The sequence below is a fragment of the Mustela lutreola genome, chromosome 8, assembly GCF_030435805.1.
Source record: "Mustela lutreola isolate mMusLut2 chromosome 8, mMusLut2.pri, whole genome shotgun sequence".
Lineage (NCBI taxonomy): Eukaryota > Metazoa > Chordata > Mammalia > Carnivora > Mustelidae > Mustela > Mustela lutreola.
In genome coordinates, this window is record NC_081297.1 from 72,919,248 (window position 1) to 72,939,104 (window position 19,857).

At 38.4% G+C, this 19,857-nt stretch overlaps 1 protein-coding gene across 1 annotated transcript in view; it reads right to left on the reverse strand.

The window, feature by feature from the left end:
• The window catches only part of PDZRN4 (PDZ domain containing ring finger 4), a 349,032-nt gene extending 331,888 nt beyond the window's left edge, over positions 1 to 17,144 (reverse strand). Inside the window, exons 1-3 of the mRNA XM_059185636.1 lie at positions 16,352 to 17,144; positions 13,833 to 13,919; positions 11,834 to 11,941 (exon numbers count right to left, since the gene is read on the reverse strand). Coding sequence (XP_059041619.1) covers positions 11,834 to 11,941; positions 13,833 to 13,919; positions 16,352 to 17,002 — 846 coding nt within the window. The 5' untranslated portion in view covers positions 17,003 to 17,144. The remainder of the gene's footprint in view (positions 1 to 11,833; positions 11,942 to 13,832; positions 13,920 to 16,351) is intronic.
• Positions 17,145 to 19,857: the final 2,713 nt, after the last annotated feature.

A 19,857-nucleotide genomic window follows, 5' to 3' on the forward strand; every position in this document is an offset into this window, starting at 1 on the left:
AGGTGTCATCTTCCACCCTGGCCCTCTACCTTGCTAAAGCTGGTAGGCACCATGTTTCTCTCTCTCTCTCTCTCTCTCTCTTTTTTTTTTTTTTTCAGATGATGCCAGCTTTGTACTCTCCCTCTGCCACATTCCTGAAGGGAATCTCCCATATACACCTGCAGCCCTGGTTCTTATGTTTTGTGACTTGGTTTCTGTGGCTGCCAACTCTTGAATGCCTGGCTCTGGAGGCCAAAGCTGCTTCCATTCATGGGTTGCTTGGGACTATAACAATTGGCAAGGCAGTTCTTGGCAGATTACCACTCCCACTTCCAGGGCACTGCACAAACAGCTGATGACTGAAACACTCACACAATCTTTCTGAGAAAGGCTATCTTGTCCTGGAGCTTTGGCCTTAGGAACAGGTTGAGAATTGGCACACATCTAGACTTTGCGGAGGTGCTCTCGGGGAATAGAGGCTAGGGGATGCCATATTTGTACTCTCCACTTGGCTCACGACTCTCACCAGTATCCCCCAGAAAAGAATTTATACACTCACCTGGAGCTCTGATTTTTGCAACTGCCAACAGAGAACACCTCTAGATCACCTGTTTCAGTGGCCAAGAAGATTTACACTTGTGGTACCACATATATATTTGCATACTAAGAAGCTGCTGCCTGTGGGCTTGGCTTCTATTCAGTCTGAATCTAGGTGTTGAGATCCTTCCCTTTGGGACACTGATGGGTCTTGGCACATACTCAACTACTAAGAGCTGTTAAAAATAAAACAGTCTCCTTGGACCATCACCAAGAGCTAGGGCAAGGTTAAACAGTAAATTTCATCTCCTACACAAAGACAACTCTTCAAGACAGGGAGAGGAGGTTGTTTCAACTAACACATAGAATCAAGGAAAATGAAACAGAGAATTATGTTCCAAATAAGGAATAAGATAAAATCTCGGGGAGGTTAAAAAAAAAAAAAAAAAAAAACAGGGAAAAATGTATCTAATTAAGAGTTCAAAGCAATGGTCACAAACATGTTCACCAAACTTGGGAAAAGAATGAGCACAAGGAAAATTTCAACAAAGAAAATGTTAAAAAAAGAAAAAAAAAAAAAGGTACCAAACAGAAGTCCCAGAGTGGAAGAATACCATTAACTGCATGGAAAAATCCTCAGAGGTGTTCAATAGTAGACTGGTTGACTGGATGAAGAAGAAGAAAGTGTCAGTGAAGAGGTGATGGAACTCACCTAATCAGAGTAGCAAAAAGAAAAAAATAAAAAAGTGAAGATAGCTTACTAGGCTTATAGGATAGTAACAAGTGTACCAACATTCATATTATAGGGGTTCCAGAAGGAAAAGTGAGAAAGAAAGGGGCAGATAACATATTTGAAGAAATAATGGCTAGAAACATCCCTAATCTAGAGAGAAAAACAGACTTCTAGACCCAAAGTTCAGAGAGACCAAAAGAGACCTACACCAAGATATATTGTAATTCCAATGTCAAAAGTTAAAGATAAAGACAGAATCTTGGGGCAACTGGGTGGTTCAGTCAGTTAGTTAAGTGTCCGGCTCTTAACCTCAGCTCAGGTCTTGATCTCAGGGTTGTGAGTTCAAGCCATGGCTGGGTTCCTCACTGGGCATGGAGCCTACTTAAAAAAAAAAAAAAGAAAAATTTACAAAATTTAAAAAGAGACTCTTAAAAGCAGTGACAGAAAAAAACGGTTATGTATAAGGAAACCTCCATAAAATGATCAGATTTTTCAGCAAAAACACTGCAGGCCTGAGGGCAGTGGAACAATATATTTAAAAGTGCTAAGAGAAAAAAACCCTCCAGCCAAGAACACATGACCCAGCAAAATTACACTTCAAAATTGAAGGAAAAATTAGTTTTTCAGATAAGCAAAAGCGGAAGGAGTTCATTGTCACTAAACTGGTCTAGCAAATATTAAAGGGACTTCTTTAAGCTGAAAAGAAAGGATGCTAATTAGCAACAAGAAAACATATAAAAATAAAAATCTCATTGGTAAAGATAAATATATATTAAAGGTAGTAGATTAATCACTTACATAGCTAGTATAAAGATTAAAAGACAAAAGTAGTAAAAACAGCCATAACTACTACAATTATTTAAGAAATACAGAGATAGCAAGACGAGGAATATGACATTAAAAATATAAAACATGGCAGGAGTGTTAAAATGTAGAGCTTTACAATGCATTTTTTTTTAAAGAAGATTTTATTTATTCATTTGACAAAAAGAGAGAGAGCACAAGTAGGCAGAGTGGCAGGCAGAGGGAGAGGAAAAAGCAGGCTCTCCCCTGAACAGGGAGCCCAATGGAGGGCTCAATCCCGGGACCCTGGGATTGTGACCTGAGCTGAAGCATTCCCTTAACTGACTAAGTCATCCAGGCTTTAAGGCATTTAAGCTTAAGTTATTATCAACCTGAAATAGACTGTTACAAATATAAGTTGTTACATATAAGCTTCATGATAATAACAAAGCAAAAGCTTATAGAAAATACATAAAAGATAATAAGCATATCACTAAAGAAAGTCATCGAGCCACAAAAGAAAAAGCAAGAGATGGAGAAAGGAACAGAAAAACTACAAAAACATCCAGAAAACAATGAACAAAATAGCAATAAATATATACCTATCTATAATTACTTTAAATGTAAATAAATTATCTAATCAAAAGACAAAGAATGGATTTATTCTAGGAATGCAAAGATAGTTCAATAGCCACAAATCAACAATGTGATAGACCACATTTATAAAATGAAGGTTAAAGGGGTGCCTGGGTGGCTCAGTGGGTTAAAACCTCTGCCTTCAGCTCGGGTCATGATCCCAGGATCCTGGGATCGAGCCCAGCATTGGGCTCTCTGCTCAGCAGGCAGTCTACTTCTTTCTCTCTCTGCCTGCCTCTCTGCCTACTTGTGATCTCTGTCTGTCAAATAAATAAATAAAATCTTTAAAAAAATAAAATGAAGGTTAAATATCATGATCATCTCAACAGATGCAGAAAAAGCATTTGATAAAATTCAACATCCATTTATGATAAAAATCCAACAAAGTGGGTACAGAGAAAACATCCCTGAACAAATAAAGGTCATATATGACAACCCACAGCTTATATCACACTCAATGATAAAAACTGAAAGCTTTTCTTCTAAGCTCAGGAACAAGACAGAATACCCATTTTTGCCACTTTTACTCAACTTTTATTTTAGCATTGGAAGTCCTAGCCAGAGCAATTAGGCAAGACAAAGAATTAAAGTCATCCAATTTAGAAAGAAAGAAATACAACTCTCACTATTTTGCAGATGGCATATTATATACAGAAAAACCTTAAGACACCACCAAAAAACTGTCAGAATTAATGAATGAATGCAGTAAAGTTGCAGGATATTAAATCAATATAGAGAAATCTGTTGCATTTCTATATACTAATAACAAACTGTGAAAAAAAGAAATTAAGCAAATAATACCACTTATAATTAAATCAAAAAGAATACAATATCTAGGAATAAACTTAGCCAAGGAAGCAGAAGACCCATCCACTGAAAACTACAAAACATTAATAAAAAAAAAATTGAAGATACAAATAAATCAAAGATATTCTGTGTCCATGAATTAGAAGAATATTGTTAAAATATCCACACTACACAAAGCAATCTGCAGATTCAATGCAATCTTTATCAAAATTCCAATGACATTTCTCACAGAAATACAAAAATTACTCCTAAAATTTGTATGAAAGACAAAAGACCCTGAACAGCCAAAGCAACATTGAAAAGAGGAACAAAGCTGACAGCATCACACTCCCTGATTTCAAAATATATTACAAAGCTATAGTAATCAAAACAGTGTAGTACGGATATAAGAATAGACAAATAGGTCAATGGATCAGAAGAGAAAGCCCAGAAATGCATATATGGGCAATTAAGAGAAATGGTCCAAGAATATTTAATGGGGATAAAAAGTCTCTTCAATAAATGGTGTTGGGAAAACTGGACAGTCACATGCAAAAGAATGAAACTGGACCACTTTTTAAATACCAAACACAAAAATTAACTGAGAGTGGATTAAAAGCTGGAACGTAAAACCTGAAACCATAATACTCCTAGAAGAAAACACAGTAATTTCCATGAGTTTGATCTTGACAATAATTTTTTGGATTTGATAGCAAAAGCAATGGCAACAAAAGCAAAAATAAACAAGTAGAACTACAGCAAACCAACAAGACTCTCTGCACAACAGAGGAAACCATCAACAAAATGAAAAGGCAACCTATGGAATGGGAGAAAATATTGGCAAATCATATATCTGTATGGGGTTAATATCCAAAACATATAAAGAACTCACACAACTCAATAACAACAACAAATAAACAATTAAGTTAAAAATGCAGAGATCAGAATAGTCCTTTTCGATTTTCCAAAAATGACATACAAATGACCATCAGGTACATGAAAAGATGCTCAAAATCACTAATCATCACAGAAATGCATATCCAAACTACAATGAGATCTCATCTCTCTTCTGCTAGAATGGCTATTACCAAAAAGATAAGAGATAACACAGGTTGCTGAGATTGTGGAGAAAGGGCAACCCTTGTGCACTGCTGGTGGGAATGTAAATTGGTGCTACAGGTACTATGGAAAACTGTATGGGGGTTCCTCAAAAAATTAAAAATAGAACTACTATATGACCCAGGAATTCCATTTCTGGGTATTTATGAAGAAAACAAAAATACTAAACTCCAAACATATATGCAGGGGTGCCTGGGTGGCTCAGTGGGTGAAAGCCTCTGCCTTTGGCTCAGGTCATGATCCCAGAGTCCTGGGATTGAGCCCCACATCGGGCTCTCTGCTCAGCAGGGAGCCTGCTTCCTCCTCTCTCTCTCTGCCTGCATCTCTGCCTACTTGTGATCTATGTCTGTCAAATAAATAAATAAAATCTTTAAAAATATATATATATGCATCTATGCAATCTTCATTGCAGCATTATTTACAATAGCTAAGATATAAAAAGAACCTGTCTCCATCAATGGATGAATGGATAAAGAAATTGTAATACTCCTGTATGTAACGCATAGACACACACATACTGGGATATCATTCAGCCATGAAAAAAATGAAATCTTGCCATTTGCAAAAACATGGATGGACCCTGAGGACACTGTGCTAAGTGAAATGAGTAAGACAGAGCAAGACATATACTGTATAATTCTCAAAAACAAGTTCATAGATACAGAGAACAGTTTGATGGTGGCCAGAGATTGGATGAAATGGTTGAAGGGGGGAGTCAAAAGGTACAAACTTCTAGTTATAAAATAAATAAGTCATAGGGATGTAAAAAACTGCATGGTAACTATAGTTAAAAATAGTGTGTTGCATATTTGAAAGCTGCTAAGATACCAGACCTCAAAAGTTCTCATAAGATAAAAAAAATTCTGTAGCCATATATGGTGACGATATTAAGTAGATTTACTGTAGTGGTCATTTTGCAATATACACAAATATTGAATGTTGTACAACTGAAACTAATAAAACATTTTATGGATGTGAAATACTTTAATTAAAAAAATAATGTTATAGGTGCTTTGATGAGGTTTTCCGTAGTACAGAATGAGGAAAATGGGAACCACTGCCAGACCTTCTGACCCCATGTGCAGTGCGCAAACTGCAGTCATGTGTGGTGGTCCTGTGTCCTCACTCAGAAGCTTAGCACTCAAAAGAAAAAAAAAAAATCAAACCCAAGTTCGTACCTTATAAATTTAAAATAGATAAAATAATGCTTAACCCATTAAAGCCAACAAACAAAGCTTAATAGCATAAAGACATTTCTAGCCTTTTCCTGGTAAGTTAAAATAAAATGATACTTATTAATAATGGAAATTCAGTAGAATGGCAAAACACTATGATCATCTAGATTGAAGATCTGAGGGGCTAGCTATTTTTACTCTCATAGTTACAGGAAAGAAACTGAGAAGACTAAAGTTTGAAACATCTTTGCAAGATAACCTAGCATCAGTTCAAGGCCAAGACCCCAGTTCAAAGCCCACACCTCTTCCTGAAACCACAATGCTGATTTATATTCAGATTCTATTACTTTACTAACCTGACATCATGATTTCTTAAAATGAATTGAACTACTCCAGGGAGAGCAGGAAAACTAGGATAAAACCACAGTGTCATTCCACCAAGATATGGTGGTGACGTCCATTTAAGTTTGTAACAACTGAAGGAACAGCTTCCCATGAAAGACGGCTTTGCCTTGTACAGGCAGAAAATGGGACCTGTATGCCACAAGATACTTGTAGGCAGAGAATGGTTCTTATTGCTCTTTCTTTGCATAACACAGAGATGCTGCCTGGCACATATTAGGCAATTAATATATATTTGGTGAATGATTAAATCATAAGTGCATAGTTAGGAAGTCTTCCCCACGGGCTTTCTTGCATCCGCGTGTCCTTATAAATATGTGAAAATATAGGAGTTCAAACTTCCTACATTTACCCATCTAAATGCTGGTATCTATAAACATGGGAATGACTAAAATTTGAGGAGAGTGACTTAAATTCTCCAAGAAAGAAAAACAGCCCTGCCCCCATTGTCTCTGCGTTCTGGAGAACAAAGTACTTGTGTAAGCTGAGAAATGCATCAGGCTTATGATGGTGGGTTCTAAGAATTGTCTTGTGTCAGGCACTTTCTGTACACAGTAAACATAAACGGCCTAGAAACTGAGGTACAACCAGCTTGCTCAAGGTCACACATATTTCAAGAGACAGGACAGGAATTCCAGCCAGATTTCCTTGATTCCAGGACTCATGCTCTTCCCACTGCACCACTATACTTTTAAAGATACGTTAAAATATACAATTATATATCGGTAACTATATCCTATTAAAACTGCAGTCGGTTTATGCAGCATTTAGTCATGATGACAAATGCCTTACTGGCACTAACATGACTGCTTTACAATTACAATTTGTTACTTGCACTGACATAACTGCTTTCAGTTCTTTCCTAATTCTTTCAGATAATCTATCAATGTTATTGATTTATAACACTTTAAAAATGTGGAATGATAATCCGTTATTGAAGAGTTCAGCGACGTCTTCAAATTAAACAGCAATTTGTCAAAATCCTATTTGCCCACCAGATTGACAAGTGACCTACAAAACTTGCAAATGCTTCCTAAGCATACACAAATTAGCACGGCTGCTTTATGAGACAGTAAGGTACACCGTGCCTCAAGCACACGCAGGGGTAGCATACTGTAGATCCGATTCAACAGCATTCCTAAATGTTTAGCTATGATCTGCATTTATATTTCCTGTGTTAACACCTATAAATGAACTGTGCAGAGATGTAGGCAAATAAACATGATAACCATCAAAGATTTTTACTTTAGCCGCACGGTGATGAAGAATGCTAAAGATACACCACTCCAGAACTAATAGCTCATGTGGCTGGCAGGTGGGAATAGTTAAGTTCTCTTTGAGACATTGCATTTGTCAAGTTCCTTCGTCCTGGACTACAGTCAGCACTTTGCAGAAAGTTCTACATTGACATTGTCCGATGTGGGAACTGTTTCTAAAGTAAGTGAAAATGTCCTGTATACTGCACATCGGTATGAATTTCAGACTAAATAAATAGAAGATTTTAATATATAAACTAAAAAAAGCTGCTCTCTGCTCCAAACTGTTCTTCCCACAGACTTCACAGACCTCCACCCCTACTCCCTGGTCTCCAGAAGCTAGGAGAAGGGTGGACTTTCCTGTCTCCCAACCCTGGCTAGGATCTGGGGGGAAGGGTGGGGAGGAGAGTGGGAACAAAGAGCCAGATATGACTCCCCACCCTTCTATTCACTTTCCCACTCTGGGGTTAAGGTTGTACTGCTTGCTATCAGCATCACAGGAATAAAACAGAGGAATAACTGCAGGCAGCAGCAGTGAACTTTGATTCTCAACTCCCCATACCCCATGGGCATCTCAGCAGGATGATAATCACAGCAATGCTACGGTCCTCTTCCAGAATGGAGCACAAGCCTCTGATAGTATCGAAACTCTTCTGTGGTTCCTGTGAGTCTTGAAAGGATGTAAAACAGCATGCAAAAGACGCTTTTATTGGGATGTATACTCTGGTGAATTCCTGGTCTGTGTGAACTTTTGCCATGTTTCAAAATGCCTTTAATAATGTCTTCTGCCTTTTTGGTCTCCAGGGATACTCTGAACACCTAATACTATAACTCCAATTACACAATGGATTTCTCTTCTGAATGTACACCAAAAATATTTTAACAAATATGGATGTGTAAACATCTACAAACTACTAAACATAATTTTGCTCAAGCGGACTGACTCTGAAAATTAATTTTCTTTATATTATTTGAAAACTAGGACATGGATTTACACTACAATTGTGATTTTTTTTTTCTTTTATGATTCTTGAATTTGATCAACTTCAGTGGATTGCAGACTATTTTAAAAATAATACTTTTAGGGGCGGCTGGGTGGCTCAGTTGGTTAAGCCTCTGCCTTCGGCTCAGGTCATGATCTCAGGGTCTTGGGATCGAGTCCCGCATCGGGCTCTCTGCTCGGCAAGGGGCTTGCTTCCTCCTCTCTCTCTCTCTCTCTCTCTCTCTCTCTGCCTGCTTGTGATCTCTGCCAAATAAATAAATAAAATCTTTTTTAAAAAAATAAATAAAAATAATACTTTTAGAGTTGTTGGGTTTTATTAAACTTTGGTAAATAAATCTATTTTTTTATTAGAATTCATAATATCTCTTAAATTATCTACAGAACCAGACCTTTAATATGTCTACTTTCTCCACCAAATGAATGATTTAAGAAAATCTTGTTATTTTATAAAAACAATTCATAAAACTGTTGTAATGTGTGCTTTTAGCAATTCACTAGACAAAACATTTTTAGTACATCTTGACCGTAAGTGGGAAAAAAAGAATTGTCTAACAGTTTCTCTTGTTTATTCCAGTCACATATCACAGAACTCATAGCATTTAGTAATATGTCAATGGCACTTAGCTCATATGGATAATTTCATAATATATGAACTACTGTGTACTTTGTACTGCTAACAAATATATTTGTTGCACAAGGTATAAACCAGCATAGCCATTGCAAATTCAAAAACTGAAAAAAAAAAATCTCATTAAATTAGTTCAATAAAGAAATCACTGAGCACAAAAAATGAAAACTAAATTACTCTATTTTAAAAATCTATTTTATTTCTGCACATTTCAAATTAATCATATTTTTAGTAATATTTTTTAGTAATAGTAATAGGAGTAGTAATAGGAAATTAATATGTAATATATAAACCAAGAAATAGTAATAGGAAACTAATATGATTTCATATTACTAATATGAAATAAAACTAATATGAAATAAAACTAATATGAAATCATATTAGTTTCCTATTACTAAAAAATGTGTAAAGTTGACTGATACTGTAATGGCAGATGAACTAAAATAACTGACAGGAATCAAGTATTTCTAAACTAATTGTTAAACATAGGATCTTTTACACATATGTACGCACAAGAACAAGCAACGTACTTGTATGTGTGTGTGTGTATATATGGTCACACAAATATTCACTTTAAAAGCTGATGGCATCACTGAAGAACTGAATATGAGAGACTTCTAATAATATTCCTTTTTAAATGTCTCATGCTATTTATCAGACAGCAATCCAAAAATATGTATATCCATCTAATTCATTTTCTACTGCAAATGTGTTCACATGAATCCATTAGAGAAGTATAATAAAAATATGCCTATTACAATGCACCCTGGCATAAAAGATACACTGATAAATTTGTATCATTGAGGCAAATTTCAAGCTCATCATTAACTGATAATATATGCATATCAAGGTAAAATAATAATAATACTACAGCTAATTATTATTTATAATTTAGTTTTACATGGTCAGTCTTCACTCTCTAAATCATTTAAATAAGATTATTTTGACATATATTAGTAACAGTATTAGCTAGCTGTTAGATACATTTGATTTATCAACCATAGTTTTTGTCAAGTTATCTCTTCACATTAAAAAAATGCATTTTTAATAAAGTGCTATATCACCATATAAAAAACAAATTCTTCTTCTTCCTCTTTAATACAACAGTAATGAAGCATACACAACATTGTTGCCTAGCTAGGATAAACTGTTTTTTAAATCCCCATTACATGTTTCTGTGTGTGTATATGTATGTGTGTTAACTGAATATATGTATTGGGTTCCATCTGCCTTTCTAAGAGTATCAAATGTAGGCATTCATTTTCCATTCAACTGGAAAGATCAAAATGCTTTAGAGATAAGGCAGAGAGTAATGAGGATCATTTTTTGTTGTTTAAATTATGTGGCCCTTTAAATCATATTGCACAAACACAAGTAGAAATAGAAAATTTCTGACTACACAAACTGCAGCATATAAATATTTCCACTGGGCAAATTGTCAAGACAAACTGGATAGCATCAGTGAAAGTAGGTCTATACTTTCTTGGCTACACAACTAGAAGGAGAAAATCTTAATACAAGAGACCTCTTCAGATAAAACCCAGTTTCTCAGCCAAAGGTCACCTTCTCTCCCTTCCCCAAAGTCCGTAGTCAGCTAATTTCTTGATGTTAAGAGCTTTTTTTCTGAAACAAAAACACTATTGGCTCCTCTGCATCCTTTACTCTTATCCAAGGTCAAATTATTCAAAACTCAACTCTTTTATTTATTTATTTTTTTAAAGATTTTATTTGTCAGAGAGAGACAGAGAGAGCACAAGCGAGGAGTGTCAGGCAGAGGCAGAAGCAGGCTCCTTGCTGAGCAAGGAGTCCAATGAGGGACTTGATCCCAAGGACCCAGGGATCATGACCTGAGCTGAAGGCAGATGCTTAACTGTCTGAGCCACCCGTGTTTCAAAATTCAACTTTTTCAATGCACAGAAAATGAATGAATATCTAAAATTTTACTCCAAGCTTAATAGGACAAAACAATCTCCATCCAGCTATTTTATGTAGATAATCAGAAAGATGGCACTAATTATTATATAATCTATAATAAACAGAGTATTTCCAAGAATGGAGTCTAAGAAACCTTCCAAACTCCTACTTACACCTTTACTAATACACTGGAAATAATCCCACTGTTAAAAGTAATCTAATCATTTTCAGTAACACCAAATAATACTATTTCAACCAGTTAAACTTTCAAAAGCACTTTGGTGGTAAATGGCAGCGACCTAAAATTCCATGATTACAGCCCAAATTTTACTAATTTACATATATTTACTTTGTCAACTCCCTTAACAACATAGCTACAATGCACAATACAGAAAATGACGAGTTCCCACAATAGGAAAAAATTCCTCATGAAAAAATACATGAACATGAAAAGCATATTAAACTAAGAAATGGTAAACTAAGAAAACCATATTAAATGAAGAAATTCCAAACTCTCCATGTAATATACTAATCCACAAGTTCAAAGATAGTAATATTTCCTCCTCGAAAATGTTCTTTAGCAGAGATTTATCATCTTTTGAAATGTAATACAAAATTAATCCCTTAATAATAACACAACTATCTTCATAGTGTATGAGGAGAGTAATTTATAACACATTTGGAAATTTCAGGTGATATATTCTTTTATCTTAAGTCTAGTAATTGATATAGATTGGATGTATACTCTAGACAGATATAGTATACTCTGGTTAGATACATACTTTAATAAGTGCCTCACCAAGGTAAACCAGTAAGTTTGGAAATTTAAAAGGTCCCAATATTTCTTCCATGGCTCATATTGGTGTGATATTATAGTCTTACCTCAATGATTTTGTCCTGAATCTCCAGGCCATCTGCTCTGTCAGCAGGTCCATTTTCCAAAATTTTTGAAACATAAATTCCTTCTGCTGATGTTTCTTCCTTATTATTCTATCAAAAATAAAACATTAGCAAAAACAAACAAACAAAAAAACATTAACAAAAGCAAAACCATTAGCAATAAGAAAATGTAGACAAAATTTCAGTTGGATAAAGGACATTTAATAAATGTAACATTGCCAATGCTCCCTAAACATGCAACTCTCTCTCTCTTAGCTGGAGATTTGGCACTGAATTTTAACTTACTTAATACCAAATGGTCATTAATCAAGATGGCAGCTTTAATGAATGAGTCCAGCATCTCTGACAAGATTATCCATTCGCTTCACGTTTTTGAGTATACATTAAAAAATTATGTGAAAAGGGTATGTACAAGGTGATATTGATGGTCTTCAAAGTATTATTAAGCAGCTTACTTCTCAAGAGATGTAGCAATTAAAAAGGGTTACAAGGAAACAAAAAGCATATCTAGTCTCACTATATATTGTGGCCATAGTTTTGAAAATATAATTTAGCCTCTGGAAATAAAGCTCTGACTATATTCACAGGGAGACTAGGAGCTTACTCAAGTGTAAAATCCCAAAAGATCAACACTAACTGCAAGAGAACCCTTTCAAAGCTAATCGTTACACATTTCCAGGTGCAATGAGCCTAATGATTGTTAAACCTCAACCATATAACCGATACAATATAAATAGGACACTTCGGCCAGTCACAGGAAAACAATTATGTTGCAAAACCTATCTAGGTAAAATGCCCAAATACCATAATAATAATTTTAAATGTCATTTTACTTCATGGCAGTTTAAATAAAATTATTTCCCCTTAATTAGCCTTCCTTAACATGAATTTGAAGAGTCTCTTAAAAATGTCCAGTGTCACCTAAATGTCAAACACCTAAGTGGCATTTTATAAAAACATTCCTTAAAGGAAAAAAACAAAACAAAAAAGATATGATGAAAAGACTTCTATCTTTTTATTATAAATGGGGACTGTTCTAGAAACAGAAGCACGGCAGTCATTAGTTGCTAGGTTTTCAAAATACTAAACAGTAGAGGGAAAATATGTTATTGCCATCCTGACCTAAACATAGCATATGGCCAACAACTCTAACCCAGTATCCTTGGGCCACATCTGCAAAGCAGGATGTGAGAATTTCATGGCAGTTTATTAAGAAAATTAAAGAACATGATTTTTTTTTTTTAACTTTACCACCTTTTTCTAGTTATGGTGAAAATTAAGTTGATGTAGTATTTGAAGGATATAAAAGAACTTTGTGACTACAGTGTCTGGTTTAAGTTTATAACTCATGTATTTTGAAAACAACTGGCAGCAATGTAGACAATATTATTCATTCAATGAAATAAAAGATTGAACTGGAGAGCCAACAGTATTTCAAATCAACTATCTTCCTTTAAATGGCATTTCTTAGACAACTGTGAAAACAATGATCCCTTATTTCAATTTATTTTAACTTTTCATGCCATCAATCAACATGCATTATAAACTGCCTGGTCTGTGTTAGTCTCTGAAAACCGACAAGTTGACTTAGTAAGTAGAAGGTATAATCAGGCAATCCAGTTACCTAATATTATCAAGTAGAAATCGCCTATACACATTGTGAAATAGGTTTAAGAAGTTTACCAATGGGGCTATCCAATGTAAATAAAATATGAAACATACTCTCTTTTTTCCCTAAAGTAGCAAAGGGTAGTCTAGTTCATTAGTTGTTTTTTTTTTTTGTTTGTTTGTTTGTTTCATTTTGTCAGAAAAATGTAGTTATATACTGGAACATTTGCATTAAGGGATCTGATATTTTTTATCATAACCATGATTTTAAAGATTAAATCACTTGCTACCCTCATTCAAAATCTACAAATGAAAGTGGTTTTCTATTATTTTATAACCAAAGAGTGAATTAAACATGAATAAGATAGATTACCTGATTTGGTCGGCCTCCTATAATATTGAATCCCAATGTGTCATTTTCTCTTTCTAACACAATGGTGAATGGCTTATGTTCTCCATCCTAGAAGAAAAGGGATACAATAACTAGGTAAGAAAGAAAAGGACAGGAAAAGAAAAGGAAAAAAAGAAAAGAAAAAAGCTTTTTAAAAAAGCTTTTTTAAAAATAAAAAAAAAGCTTTTTCAAAAATAAACTGTCAATAAATTAACATTAGAAAAGAAGAAAACCTTAAAATTAAGGATGGTTGAATTTGGGAGATTCAACCATTAATTTCTTCCTAAATTTACTTTTTAAAAAAGTGCTTGTGAGAAAAATTATTTTCAAAAATGTCTAAAGGTTTTATATTTTCACACAACTCTCTATCTTTTATCCTAATACAGCATCTAATTCTGGCTTCACTGTAATTTAAAACAAATTTCTGGAAACCCTACAGGTACCTTTACTTTTATTTTTTTTTTTTTTACAATAGAGTAAAATAAAAAAATTTCAGAATTATTTTATGTAAAAACATCACTTCACTTCAGAAAGTCTTGAGGGATTGAAGTAACCGTAAGTTATTGATAAAATTCTTTCGGCTGTAATATTTGGATTGTTATTGTAATGCAGGATCTAAATTACAGTAATCCTAATTTTCAATAGTATTCTTACTTTGGTTTTGTATTATTCCCACAGCATTTTACAAAGAAAGGATTTGTGTTAAGTAAAACTGTATTATCTGGCCAGATAATAGCAAAACAATCAGGAATTATATCTATAACCTGTTTACTAATGAAGACCAATTTAAATGCAAAATGAAATCCTGCCAGACTAGGTAAGGTTTATTCATTCAAGGTTTATTCTAGGTAAGGCTATGGGTATTATTAACTGTCCTAGGAAACTACATTTGGCAATTCATGGTAAAATTCCATAAGCACCACCACCATCTCTTCCCAGGAGCTTTTCTCAAGCAGTGTATGCAGCAGCCCCTACTGGTAGTGGGAAAACATTTCTGAGGCGCACGGAGAAGCCTTCTGACAATCTACAAAACATGGGTAGTTGTTCCTCACTTCTCAGAATCATAGCTTGACTTGTTGCATGGACTTCCCTCATATAATTCCAGTTGCTGCTCCTTTCCATCAATCATGGCTTCCCTACAACCTTGAAACGTGACCTGGTAACGCAGAGCACATTTCTGCGCTTCTCTCTGGGTCCTCCCATTTTGTAAATCTACCTGGCTCTAAACAGGATTCAGAGAGAATCGGGGATAGCCTCCAGCCTTTTAATAAGCATTGTGCCTCCCATTAACAAAGTAGAAACATTTTAGCCCCTCACAGTTAAGTTCTTTTTTTTTTTTTTTTTTTAAGGTTCAAGAACAGAAGCTTCCAAACTGGATGCCTGGGTTGGAGGCAGGGCAAAGCAGTCCCAAACGGGAATCATCGTGTGTTGCTCCTCCCCAGGACGCTGAAGAATGAAAACAGCTCCTTGAATGGAGTGCAAGTTCTGCTAAATCCTTGCTCACCATGGCAGCGACCAACAATGTCAAACACTGCGCAGAAGTCCTCCAGAAGAGAAGTAACAGCTTTATAAACAAGCCTCTTTACAGGGGGTGCTGCAAAGAGGCTTGTTTATTCAGTCTGAAATCGGGCAGTCCACCAGCACAGTTCAGGGCCAGCAGCTTCGACAAAGAAGGGAAACAGCCGCTGCCCAGGGGCTCATAGGGGTAGTCTGATCGCAGATGGGATGGATGGGGCTGCTCTCGGATTTGGTTCCCCAAACCACCCCTCCAACCACCACCACCACCACCACCACCACCACCACCACCACCACCACCACCAATGAAGAGATCCCGAGGCAGCTAAGGATTCTTTAGGGAAGGTTAGGGTAACGAAATCTCTGCAGGTCTAAGAAATCCCATCTGCTAATCTCTCCATGGTTTTCCTGGTTTCTCACATCCCTGATAGTCTCCGCACGAAGTAGAAGGTGGCCAATATAGGTAGTTTGGCAGGAAAATTAAGTCATTCAGAGCTAAAGGTGTGTGACTGAGGAGGCGGCAGCGATGCTGGGGCAGGGGCAGAGGGGAGCCAGGGTCGGGGAAGTCCTCACTTCCTGGCTTTCCTTTTCTGATTGGCTTTAGGCACAGGCCAAAGCCCCCCCCCCCCCCGCCCCACAAAATACACACACACACACACACACACACACACACGGTAGGGTAGGGCAGGAGAGTTAAAAATGTGAAGCAAGGTCGGGGGGGGGGGTGAGTTTTCCTCATTCTTCTTTCTCCATTGAAAAGTTGGAATTGAATTAAATTCGTTCCGATCCTAATGTAAGTGGAAATTTGCAACACTAATGCAGCGAAAAGTACCAACAGTGTACGTCGTTTTGGTCAAGGCGGGTGGACGCCTCCCACCCCATAGTGAGGAAGGGTGTCACCTCTGAAGGAATCCCGAAGTACCAGAAGGAAGCGGTCCTCTCTCCACCCCAGTCGTTCCCCAGGTGCCCGATCCCTCTGCACTTACCCGGCCGTGGCCGCCGCCCAGGTCTCTGGCGAAGTTGCGGACGTGAGCCATGTACTGGGAGAACTTCTCCTGGTACCTGCGGGCCGTGAGCTGCGCCTCGTCCCGCAGCGCCCAGAGCTGCGCCCGCAGCGCCTTCTCGCGCCGACTCCAGGCGAGGACTAGCTGCGGCGGCCCCCGCCCGCTCCCGCCGCGGACGCCTGGCGGCCCCCCGCGCTCGCCCCCGCCCCGGCCGGGCCCCGGCGCCGTTCCGCAGCCCCCCCGCGCGGGGACGTCCACGCCGCGGCGGCCGCCCGGCTCCGAGACGCAGTCCAGCCGGCGGCGGCGGGCAGGGCGGAAGGCGCAGCGCTCGACGTGCGCCGCCAGCTCGTGGAGCCGGACCGAGCGGCCGCAGCCACGGGCGCGGTAGTCGCACTGGATGCGCAGCTTCTGGATGAGGCCGCGCAGAGGCAGCACCCGGCACAGCTTGCCCGGCGCCAGGGGCTGGCACTGCAGCGGGCACCGGCGCCGCCGCGCCACCCAGGGCAGCAGGCAGCTGGCGCAGAAGACGTGCCCGCACGGCGTGCACAGGGGCTCCTCCAGCACCTGGCCGCACAGCTTGCACTTGAAATCCGGGTCCACCGCTTCGGCGAAGCGCTCCAGGGCAAAGCCCATAGTCTGGAGGGGGAGAAGGGGGAGCGAATCCGAGTCCGCTTTCTCCAAGCCTCCTGCCTTCCCCGGGCTACCCCTGGGACGGCTTTCCCGCGGCCGTGGTTGTGGCTGTCGGAGGGAAGGAGAAAGGTGGGGGTGGAAAGCCCAGAGTTTGGCTTGAAGTTTTCAGGCTCTCGCTGGGTCCCCTGACTCCGTCGTATTGACGCTAATAGACGCCACCTCAAGTGACCCCCCCCCCCCCCGCGCCCCAACACACGCTCACCCCCACCCCCGCCTCATTCGTGGCTCTGCCATTTATATTCTTTCAGATTGTGTCCGCGGAGGGCCGAGACCAGCTTGCCATGGCCCAGGCTTCAGGCAGAGCTGATAATGAGCACAGCGCAGATGTTGAGAAACAACTTTTAATTCCACCAGAATGTAAGCTCAAGGAGAGCAAGATTTTTGTCCGCTGAATTCTCATCGCCCCGCATCCAGTGGATCCTCAATAAATGTGTTTGAAATACATGCACTTCCGTTCTCTCAAATCAGCTAACCACAAAATCACCAGCTAAGTGGCTGCCACCTTAGAAAATCACTGAGGCATCTACAGAGCCAGGCTTCCCAATCGCGATCAAGAAATCAGGCGAGTGTAGCCAGGCCGGATGATGACTGACAGCGAAGACGGGGAAAAGGCCAGGTGCTCGCCCTAGGACACCTCCCTCTTAGAACTTGAACCGCCCTTCAAGGTTTCCTACCAGGTGAGGACGCCAGGATTCTGTTATGGGTCAGTCTGACTCCAGGTTCAGTCACCATCCATCCATCTTCTAATTCCACAGGTATTTTGCCACTGGGAATGGGAATGTGATCATTTGGCCACCTGGAAAGGAGAATTAAAGGAAAAGATCATGAACGAAAGGAACAAAATAACAGTATCTTTTTTTACCGTGAATATACAGTTTAGATCAAAACTACCCCTTCTTCCATTTGACTCCTTAAGGTATGCAGCATGCCAGACCCTCCAGAAAGCATGCAGTAAGGGGTTCCTCCAAGCCCTCCTTCCTCAGCTTCCTTCACCATCTTCAGAAACTTAGGGATGCAAAGAAGCTCTATCACCTGGATGCCCACCACTTACTACCATTATCCTGAAGCTACTTCCATATGGTTAAGCTGGGCTTCTTAAATTAATCATTAATGACTCATTGCTGCCAGCTGAGCTTTGTTTCCAGAAAGCTGTGTACTTCTGTACAGCACCAAAGGTATCAGTTAAAAAGCATGAAAAAGGCTCCAGATTTTGTCCTTTATATCCCTGGTACTAATTGAAGAATTAGCAAAGGCTAATAATAGAGGCTACTAAGAGCCTTCTGAGTCTTCTTTCTAGTTGAAAGATGAGGTTTTATTAGAGCAGTTCAATAATGAGTGAGGATCCTGGAGTGGCTTGCCAGATATTTGATATGCTTTTAAATTTGCTTAAAAAATAAGATGCCAGGGGCACCTGGGTGGCACCTGGTTGAGCCTCTGCTTTCAGCTCAGGTCATGATCTCAGGGTTCTGAGATCGAGCCCTGCGTGGGCCTGTCTGCTCAGCAGGGAGCCTGCTTCCCCCTCTCTCTCTACCTGCTGCTCTGCCTACTTGTGATCTCTCTCTCTCTACCAAATAAATAAATAAAATATTTTTAAAATAAGATGCCATGTTTCATATTTTATACGTGCTGATATGTAATAAAGTAACATTTACCATAATGCCCCAAATTTCCTCCTACCCTTTGGCCTATCTTTTGCCAGGAAATTCCTGAATAATTAAGAAATCATTTAATGTTAGCAGTGAACATATTCTTGTGAATTACATAGACCAGGTGAAGCAGAATGTTATAAAATTGTTCAAATAATCCTGGACAGTATCGATCTACCTTCTTTTAGTTATTGAAAAAGCTATAACTTATAGCTAGGACTTGACATTTATTGTTTCACAATAAATCTAATGGCAATGAGAACATTTTAAAAAACGAGTAAAGAGATGAAATCTAAAAAATATCCTCTTGAGGTATGAGGAAAATGAGGCTTGCCATTACTTGAAAAGAAAAAAAAATAGTTATACAATGTTCTTGGTCTATCCATGCAACTCTCGTTGCAAAAGTAAGGAACATGAGCAGATGATGGTATGAGTAATTCCAGAATGCATAACCTTTTGATTGTTACAGGGAAAAGGGATGTCAAAAACCTTGTCCACAGAGAATAACACGTTTAAACAATGAGAACTTGTGAAGTGAGGCCAAGTAATGAAGTAGGCCAAGAGGGAACTTAGGAAAATCTTTTACATGAGAAAATGCAACCTTCAGCACTTCCAAAATAGTGAGGTACCAGGAGGAAAATATTACAGAAATCCAACACCAAGGGAATGGACACGTCCAGGTGAACCTCATAGGCTCTTCCCATCTGAAAATGTTGTGCGTGATAAATCAAGGACAGTTCTTGAGCCAAACCCTATGATTTCAACCTAGATTATAAAAGGTTATTTTTATATAGTAAGAAAATTGTGATATCTTGGAAAGGTTTGGGTGAGCAAGGAACATGGAGCCTAATTAGATTGAGTTTATTAGCTGAGGGGAGGAAAAAAGCACATGAAGTTTAAAATATGCCCAAATATTTCAGCAAAGCAGATCTAGGAACATTAAATGTCTTTGGCAAATGAGACAGATTAACACCTTGCATCATGAGTTTGGGCATATCCTTATGTTTTCACTGATGATACTTTTCTTTTAATCTCTGGCTAGTGAAAGTTGCATGTTGACTAGCAACACAAGGAAAAGCTGAAAGGCAGGCCACTGTCTTCCTTCTTGTTGGGCAAGTCCAACTTCTAGCTGTCCTGCAGGTGGGGGTCAAC